The 9896-nt window shown below is 44.6% G+C and overlaps 1 protein-coding gene across 1 annotated transcript; it reads left to right on the forward strand.

The window, feature by feature from the left end:
• Positions 1-3: 3 nt before the first annotated feature.
• ADCK2 (aarF domain containing kinase 2) lies at positions 4-9015 on the forward strand (the record flags this gene model as incomplete). Its single annotated transcript, XM_010074729.1, has 8 exons — positions 4-516; positions 1231-1377; positions 2869-2997; positions 3655-3750; positions 5513-5764; positions 6861-6989; positions 7617-7670; positions 8872-9015. Coding segments are annotated over 8 exons (1464 nt in total), but the record flags the coding sequence as incomplete, so codon positions are not given.
• Positions 9016-9896: the final 881 nt, after the last annotated feature.

Below are 9896 nucleotides of genomic sequence, written 5' to 3' on the forward strand. Positions count from 1 at the left end.
GGTCCCACCTGTATCAAGCTGGGCCAGTGGGCCAGTACCCGGAGGGACCTCTTTTCCGAGGCCTTCTGCGATGAGTTTTCCAAGCTGCATGTCGAGGTGAGCCCGCACCCGTGGGGCCACACTGATGAGCTCCTGAGGAAGGCCTTTGGTGAGGACTGGACAAGCATCCTCAAGTTCCAAAGTAGGGAGCCGGTTGGCTCGGGCTGCGTCGCCCAGGTATATAAAGCCTATGCTGACCTCACGGCTATCGGTGGCTCCCAAGCCAAGGAGCTAGCGCAACGCTCAGAGTTAAGGTCCGCTTTTGAAGCATGGGAAGCGTCGGGCTTTAGAGGCCTCCTCAGCTGGCTGAGGAGGAAAGGTGAGATGTGGGATGAGAGGAGCAGGGAGGAGCTGAGCCCAGCAGACTGCTCACAGGGAAGTCCTGTGAGTGGGATGTCACTTATGGAACGGAGGACCAAGCCACTCCTGAATGCAAAGCCTTCATCAGGCAGACATCTCACGCCTGTAGCCATTAAAGTAAGTCATACATCTGAGTGGTAGATGTGTGAAAATGGAGCTTGCTGTATGAGGGCAATCAGATTTTAATTCCAGTGGAGATAAGCAGACTGGCTAGGGCCAGGTACAGTGAGAGAAGGGATGCTTGTCTCCCTTGATGTCTTTTCTCGTCACTTTGGTTCCAGCCAGCTACAATCCAGACTTGCAGTGGCCCCACCTCTCCCAGCCCAGAGAGTTCAAGTATGCCTACTGCCTATGGCACCATTTGATGTGGCCACGTGGATACCAAGGATACCTGCAAGGGCCCAGTTTATATTAAAAGAATGAATATTAAGCTTGGTTTCACCTTCCAGAATGAACCTCCTTCTCTGATCACATAAAAAAAATCTGGAACAGAGAAGTTCTTTCCAGCAAAGTTTATTTAAAGAAATCTTATATTCAAGCTGCTCCAAATACTTGTCAGTACGGCATGGCAGGGAGAGGGTGGGACTGCAAAAGCAATGGAAAATGGCATTGGGTGAGACTCCAGCACAGATATATTCCATTTACAATTATAAAATGTTTCTTTACAACTTGATCCATGGCCCAATGTGTAGTTTTCTGAGGACTAGCTGTGGAAGCCTTATTAGCTCCCAGTCTTACGGGCTGGGTTCTGGCTATTTGGAATGTATCACTTGAGCTGGTAGAAATGGAGCGTCTGGGGAGTTGATTTTGCTGCTGTTCATTCTTGTGCAGGTTCTGCACCCTGGGCTAGTCCACCAAGTCCAGATGGATCTGTTCCTCATGAAGATGGGTAGCCGTATCATTGGACTTCTCCCTGGATTCAAGTGGCTCAGTTTGACAGAGATCGTGGAGGAGTTTGAGAAGCTTATGATTCAGCAGGTGCGTGCCATGCCATGGTCCCCATATACTGAAAAAAACCTGCCCTTTGTTTTGCTGCTGGTTGGCTCTAACTCTGTTTATACCACTGCTTTTTAAAGGCCTAGATGAAGGCTTTCTTGTTAGTTCTGTTATTTCTTCTACTCGGTCACATAATGTTACTGGAGGAAAGCTTACATGTTCACAGAGTAAAAAAGCAAAGCAGTGAAAAAAATTAGCAATCTATTAGATTTTTAAAGCTTTTTTAAGACTTCGAGTATGCTTTCTGTTGTACAGCCTGAACAGCTAGCTAGCCATAGTCACAGTCTTTTTTGCAGCATTGTGAAAGAAAGATAAACACTGGTGAGATACCTCTCCTTAGGAAAATAATCTCTCCAAACAAGTGCTCAGATGTGTGTTTATCTTTAATCCTAAATGTATGTTTGCAATCATGTTTGTTAGCACTGAGGTATATATATTGGCATAACTAATAATCTTTTACACAAGTTAGGAATTCATTATGTATTGTATCATCATTAGACTCATAATATTGGTGAAGTTGGTAAGTCCTGATTCACTAATGTCTTACAGAGACACAGTACTGAAAAGTCCTTACTACTAAATTTACAAAGATTTCACTACAGGCTTAATTATGCTTATGTTTCTATTAAAATGAACCATTATCTGCTAATGTCATTTTTGTGTCGAGATTGCAGAGTCTCAAGTCTGTTCTAAGCTTTTGAAAACCTTCTTTTCTACTATTGCAAAAAATCTACACAGCAAATCCATGTTCTAAACTGTTGACTATATTCTGATGTGATGTGAGGTCATTACTACCAGTTTAGTTGAGCAGAGGTTTTTCTGGATGCCCTGGAGACTGAGGATGAGGAGAGCATCTGATCAGCCTGTTGTACTTTCATTTCTCTCTGAAAGAACAAGAAATATTCCTGGGATATTTCCCATTGCCAGATGAGGGAGGTGAGGCAAGGTTATCCTGCCTCCTTGAGCAGCAGCAGTGGGCAGGAGAGATACCTTTGTGTCAAGGCACTGGATCACTGAAGAGCTGGGACCAGGGATTTGAATAGTGGATTATTTAGTATGTGTTATGTTAAATTTATTCCTCCTATGGCTGCCTATTTGTAAAGTGAGGCCAGGGCTGCAGTTCTAACCTGTCCGCCTGCCTTGCTATTTGGATAGTAAGCTTTGGTTCAGGATCTGTCTCACCCTTGAAAATAATGCAGTCTTGGTATTTTTTGAGACACTGTGCCTATAGTAAGAGTAACTTGTATTTCAAAGGTGCTATGTTGCAGGCCATTTGTTAATTCTACTCTTCCATCAGGAAAGCTATAAGCATGTAAGAACCACCACTCTCTGTTTTGTTTTCTTTCTGGCTTTCTGACCAGTTTTGTTGGTATTGAGTATTGCACCATACAGTCATATCCTTGCACAGGATCCTCGAGATCTAATTCTAATTGCATCTAACTTACAACCTGCTTTTTCTTTTTCTCCCTTGAGATTGACTTACGCTATGAAGCCAGAAATCTGGAGCGTTTCCGACAAAATTTCCTAGATGTTGATTTTGTGAAGTTCCCAATTCCCCTTCGCCCTTTGGTAACAACAGATGTTCTCGTGGAAACATTTGAGGTAAGAATTGCAGGATCTGGGAATGGTGGTAGCAGTTAGAAGGTCCTTAGGAGAACGTGCCAAAGAGGTGTTTTTTTGAGAAGGAGTGATCAGAGGCAGAAGGATGCTTTTCTCTTACTTGTTTAAAGACATTGGTGTCCTTCCTTAGTGTCTCTTCCACTCTTTTTGTTTGTAAACAGTGCATCCCAGAAGACAGGTGGCAGACAGCTCCATATAGAAGTGAACACTTGGCCTGAAACCAAGCAGACCAGCAGTGTGTCCAGCCACCATGTGCTTGCCTGTGCTTTGCAGACCAGCACCACGCTTCAGCTTTCCTGTGTGGTGGGTCAAAGCAAGGAGCTCAGCAATTTGACACTTTCTGACGCTTGCCTCACTTCCCTTGTGAATGTTTGAGTCACAGACAAAAGCCTTAGTTTTTCTGCATGTGCTCCTGGCCAGCGTATTTCTGCCCCAGGCTATATTACATCCTCTTTCCAAAGAACAAAACCTTGCTTCTCTCATGTTCTCCCTCATATGAGGAGGGAGCCTCACTGCTTCTATCAAGCAGGTCCTTTCTAGGGTATTGTAATCACCTTCCCTCAGCTCTGGGCATCTAGGTAAAGGTGTGGTTGCAGGTGGGACACGGTGTTTTTAACTCCAGTTCCATCTTTATTTCAGGAGAGTGAGCCTATTTCACACTACCTGCATGCGGAGATTGCCACAGAGCTGAGGCAGAGACTGGCAAAGATGGGCATGGACATGCTGCTAAAGATGGTAGGCACTTGGCTGAGGCGGGAGGGAAGGTTGTTTTCCTGCAGAAGCTTTTCAGTTGGGGTAATAAGACAATATGCCTAAAGAGAGAACATGTTTGCTTCCCACGTCTCCTACCCTTCTCCCTGTGGACTCAAAGATAGAGCTGTGCCTTTTGAAGCCAGCCCGTGGACGCCAGGTAACTTGTGGTAACCCAGGACTTGGGCTGCTAGGGCACTGTGCAGCTCCTGAACTGGCAGAGGGAGGGTCTGTACTTCATGTTCAATGTAACACGAGGTCTGAGTAAAGTCTGGGCTAGACACGGCCCTACTGTAGACTTTGACATGGAGCTTCTGGCAACTGCAGAAGGGCGATCTGCTTGCACACGGTAGGGTCTCCTGTGCAACTTGATCAGAGCATTGGTTAGGAAACCTACTGATCCATTTAATGAATATTCACATATTGCCCAAGTGCTATCAAGTGCAATGTAATTAGCAAATACCGTGCTCTCTGCAGAGACTAGGGATGCAACTCACAAGGAAAACGGCTATCTAGTTTCTTCATTTGTTGACCTCTCCCCCAAAAGTGCCTTTTTAAGGAAGAACTAAATATGGAGTAAAGAATACAAACCTGGACAGATTCAGCTTATGATTCAGCTTCTGTCTGCTTAGTTATTTTGTGGTTGAAATAATCACAAATGATCTGGAAAGGAGTGTTGAGAGGTGACATAACTGGCTCGTAAGGAGCCATGAGAACTATTGAGGAGGAGTTGTAAAAGAACCTCACAGTACTGTGTGCGTGGGCAGTAAGTGTCAGATGAAATTCAGTTGATAACTGCAGCATCATGCTAGGGCGATAGCGAGGCCTGGAGTTCTGACTCTGTAGTATGACAGACTCTGAAACAGCTTTTACCGCTCAGTGGTGGAGCTGTAATAGTTTTATGCTAACATTAGATTCAATGGTTAGGAGTAAAGCAAACCCCTTCTAGAAAAGAATTCAAGAGCAAAGGAACAACATAATGGCTGTAAGTAAAATAAATACCTGTTTCTTGAATACTCTGTGCAGTTCTAGTCCCTTGCTGTCCAGGACAATCCATTTCAGAACTAGTAAAGTTCTGTAACAGAACTAGAAAATGTGCAGAGGAAGGCAGCCAGGATGATTACTGGTGTGGAGTGGTTTCCACACAGGTATGGTGAAATAATTTGGACTCTTAACTCTGGAGGGCAGAGAAATTAGAGTAATTTATGACAGATACATGCAATCATGGGTACATGAGAGTGAATATGTATCTATTGTATATGGTTTCTCAGAACAATGAGGAGGACTTAAACAAAATTATCAGAGGTTACTTTTCCAGGCAACACACAAAAAATCTCCCTTTTTCACACAGCTCTGATTATTTACATGGCAATTGGACAAATCCATAGGAGAAATCCATCAAATACGAAGATACCCTCCTTAGGGCAGGAAGTCCTGCAGTCTCAGGTTGCCAGCAGGGTTATTACTACCTTGTGCTTGCCCTCTTGCTAGTGCTTTCTGCTGCTAACCACTATCACAGGCAGAGAAGTGCTACATACAGTTTTTTTTCCTCTTTTTCTTGTTTTTTTTTTGCCATTTCAGCACAGCTGGTCCCCAGCAGAAGCCATTTGCTGCATTGCTGCCTAGGGTGATGCACATTAGTAATGACAGTGAACAGACCACAAATTAACCTCTGCTGTTTGCTTGGGAGTTTTGGTGTGGGCGAGTTTGGTTGGAATGAGCTGCTATTAACTTTCCTATCCTCTAGGTCTTTGTTGATAACTTTGTCCATGCTGACCTGCATCCTGGGAACATCCTGGTTCAAGGCATGGCCCACGTCAGCATGAGCTGCAAGGAGCAGACAGCCATTGTAGACCTGTGTGACACACTTGTGGTGGAAGTGCAGCCACCCCTCAGGCAGCTCTGCCTGGTGCTGCTGGATGCGGGGATTGTGGCGGAGCTGCAGAGCACTGACATGCAGAACTTCCGAGCCGTTTTCACAGCTGTGGTCCAAGGACAGGTGAGGCCTCTGTCACAGGGCTGTGGAGCTGAGGCTGGGAAGGGGAGACAGCTGGAGAGCCTGATGGCCAAAGTGATAGTTTTCTGTCTACTTCCCCTTAAAATCCTCCCTAAGAGGGGAGAGGAGACTTCCTAGCATGGAAGCTATACCAGACCCAGGGATAAGATGTTCAGCTAAAGCAAGGGGGCTGCTAGAGTGGAGTGATTTCAGTGGCCCAGGAAATGTAAGGTGTTAAATGGGAAGCACTGTCTGCCGCGCCCTGGTTAGGAGTGCTTCTGGTGCAAGTTAGGACTGGCTGGGAGCTGCTCACATTTCAGACTGTTGCCCAATCTGCCAGACTTTGCTAAAGAAGAGGAGGGAGTGGATTAACATCTTGGTCTTCCACACACATTCCCTTCTGCAGCTTTGCTGCTGGAAAACCCGTATGCCATCCTCGATTTTGCTGTTGTGTCAGCATCTGTAGAGAAGAGGAAGCAAAACAGGTGGGGGTGGAGGGGGGTCTGACCTTTACCAGGCTCCTCTGTATAAGGGGAACTACTTTCTCTTCCTTCCCACTTATTTAAAATACACTCTCAGATGGATTAGAGAATCCAGTGCTGATGTCTCCTGTTCATTCTGAGAACAGGCACCTGTGCTCATACTTGCATGTTGCTGTTTCTCAGCTGTGGGTTCGATGGCTCATAGAGGGACATGTTTTAACTTGGTCTGTTCAAGCTACTGAAGCACACCAAGGAGTCAGTGCTAAACTGTGTATTCAGACCCATCCTGGGCTGCCAGACTTACTTCTCACTACTGAGCAAAAACTACAGACATTTGATTGCAAGTCCTTCATGGCTCAGGCTGGATTTAGTTCATGATGTACAGGTGAAAAACTTCTACAACATCTCATTGCTAAACCTGGGGCCTCTGGCTCTGTACATGGCTGTCAGACATGTCTTCCAAGAAGAACTATAAAGCCTCTCACAAGTGAAGCTTGGGTATGGCTCCCCACCTTTCTCATCAAGCATCTGTTGATGTAGAATTGTCTCACTCTTCCTGTGCAGTTTGCAAATGGAATAAAGTTCTGATTCTCCTTCCTTTTCAACTCATTTCATAGGGGGAGAGAGTGGCAGAACTGATCCTTCATCACGCCCGTGCTAACCAGTGCCAGGATATTGAGCGATTCAAAGCCGAGATGGCGGAACTACTGACCAAGGTCCGGGGGAACACCATTGCCCTAGGAAAGGCAAGTACACAATGTCCCACCCTTACTTACCTGTAATTCAGTGCAACTTGGCTTTCAGAATGATCCATGTGGAAAGGCCAGCTCTGATCTCATAGGCACCACCAACCAGCACTGGGGATTTTCAGTCTCTCAAGTGCAGCAGAAGTCCATACAATCCTTTATTTCCTTTTAATTAAAAAAAGCATGTGTTTGTTTTTTTCTTTATTGTTTGTTTTTGTTTTTTGTTTAATCTCTAACATCTGCAGTTCCCTGTGAGGAGTTGCTGAGCCTGCTGTTACAGCTTGCATCCTGTTAGCTAAAGCCAGCCTGGGCACTTGAGAGGGTGTAGTGTGGTCATACTGCGCAAACGAATGCATATTGTGTACTGCTGTGAGGTCAGACATTCTCAGCCTTCCTGGGCTGGCAAGTGAACAGAACCATGGGTCACATCTGAGCTCCTTATCCTGGGCAGGGTCGGGGGCAATGATAGCTTGATTTTGGCTGTTGTCAGACCAATAATCTTGTCTTGCCACCAGAACCAAATGCTAAGAAACACTTAGAAGAATCCAGCCTGTCACTCAGGTGGCTCAGTCTTGTTGAGCACAGTTTTTTTTTAATCAGTTGTTAACTTCTCCTTTTGTATTCCAGCTTCAGGTGGCTGATCTCCTCTCAAATGTCTTTAAACTACTGATGACCCATAAGGTGAGGTCCTGTCATGTCTGCCTTCAATATTTGGAAGTTCATTTGGGGAGGGAAAACTACTGGGAACATGAAGGGCTGACAAGGAGGGGGGACTGCAGGGATGCATCCAAGTGTTGCAGACACACTGTGTCTCAGGCCTTGATACACACCCTACCAAGATCAATTTCTGTTGTGTTGGGTTTTGTCTTAATACTGCATTTAATTGTTGATATTATTTACTAAAAGGAATGTTGCTGTAACACATAATTTTCCCTATCTTTTTTAATAGTCCCTTAGAAGCAGAAGATGAAATCTATTATATGTTCCACTTGTATATCATTGCATGCTTTCTTCCCTGGACTTTTTTCTTGATGTGTGGTTATGTAACAGCACTAGGCCATTTTACTTGTCTGTTAGAGGCCTCAAAAGTGAGGAGTTGCTCACAGAAAAGAGATTCCTTCTTAGAACTGATAGTATTTGGGGGATAAGCTTCCAACCTTTCCAAGGTTGCAAACAACCTTGAAAATCAATAGAACCGTGGTGGCCTGAACTAGAAGAGATGAGAAGGTTAAGTCAGCAACCAGGCTGCCCAGCCTGGCCCTAAGCATTCCTTAGTTAAAGCTTTTTGTCATTAAGCCTCATTAAGCTGGTTTCTAACAACTTGAAATATAATTTAGGCCCTGAAAAAGGAAGTCCTCCCAACTCCATTGATTCTTAATGCTCTGGTATGCCTTGAAACAATCCTGGTGCCTGGCAGGGGATTTGGGAATAGTTTTCTGTTCACATGCAGAGCAGAGGATCATTTCCTCTGTGATCCTTGGGGGTCTTTTGTAGCTGTTCAGGTGAGCTCCCCCTTACAAGTGCATGTGTTTAAGTATGCTGGGTACTGCTGCAACTTATAAGTACAGTAGCAATGGTGAGCAGTCATAAACTCCTGCTATTCCGGTATAGAAAAAAAAAAAAATCCCATTCCCTTTTGTGGAACTGAAAAACAAACTCTCAGGTTCCCTTAGGACACTTGCACTGAAACTATCACCTTATTTTTGGGCCTGCTGCTGTATTTCAGTGTGTTCTGAAACTCCAAGTGATGGAGTTGCAGTATAGTTTTGTGTGGATATGTTCTCCCCAGCCTCTTCCCTCTCAGCTTATGCTGGTATCTCTGTGGAATGGCCTTAGAAGAAAGTAAGTTCTACTGAGTCCACTTAGCCTCTTGTGGTTCTAGGTGAAGCTGGAGAGCAATTTTGCTTCCATCATCTTTGCCATCATGGTTCTGGAAGGTCTTGGTCGTTCACTGGACCCTGAACTGGACATCCTAGAGGCAGCTAAACCACTGCTCATCAAAACTGCAGCTTCTGTCCTCAAGTAGACTCTTGTGGCTGCTGCTGTCTCACTGTGCTCGGTTACCTATGCCTTCTGAGAGCTGACGGAGAAAGAAGCTGAAGGTGAGAAGTCGCATGTATCTTGGGAAAATGCCATGCAGTGGTTACCCTCCATTAATGTTGCCTTCAGTTGTTTCAGCCAAACACCAGGCATGGGATGATTGGAAGGTCTGTTCCAGAAACCAGGAAGACTTTACACAGTTGAAGAGTTCTGACTCACTACACAGTTCTACTAGCTGATGTGCTCTGGTAGTTTTTAAACTGACAGATCGTGTAGTTTAGGTGCACGAGGTCACTGCAGCCTGATGAGAAAAGCAGTATTAGTTGTCTAAAAGGCTTTAAAAAGGCTGTTTTGAAATATATCAGGTTAAATTTTTAATTTACTGACTTATCTGTCACTGTGGTATGAGAAATGATGTTCTAACACCCACCTGAGCAACTCATTCAGGCTGAAAAAAGCCAATAAACCTTTTTGTCTTTTGTACTTCTAACTTCTACTTTTATTGTAGAAGTGTCCTGAGATCCTGCATGGAGTGGTCTGTTCTTAGTCATTTTGGATGGTAAAAACAGACCAGTCAATTTGATTTTCAAACTCCCATACTCTAGCACAATCCTATAGGAGTTTGGATTATAGAATCATAGAATGTTTTGGGTTGGAAGGGACCTTAAAGATCACCTAGTTCCAACCCCCTGCCATGGACAGGGACACCTCCCACTAGACCAGGTTGCTCAAAGCCTCATCCAGCCTGGCCTTGAACACCTCCAGGGATGGGGCATCCACAGCTTATTATGAAAAGCAAAATAAAATATTTGTCTAGGCAGAAAAGTTAATTCCATAATAAAAACAACTTTTGTGTATTTATACTTG

This window comes from Pterocles gutturalis, unplaced genomic scaffold (assembly GCF_000699245.1).
Source record: "Pterocles gutturalis isolate BGI_N339 unplaced genomic scaffold, ASM69924v1 scaffold38007, whole genome shotgun sequence".
In the NCBI taxonomy this organism is placed as follows: Eukaryota; Metazoa; Chordata; class Aves; order Pterocliformes; family Pteroclidae; genus Pterocles; species Pterocles gutturalis.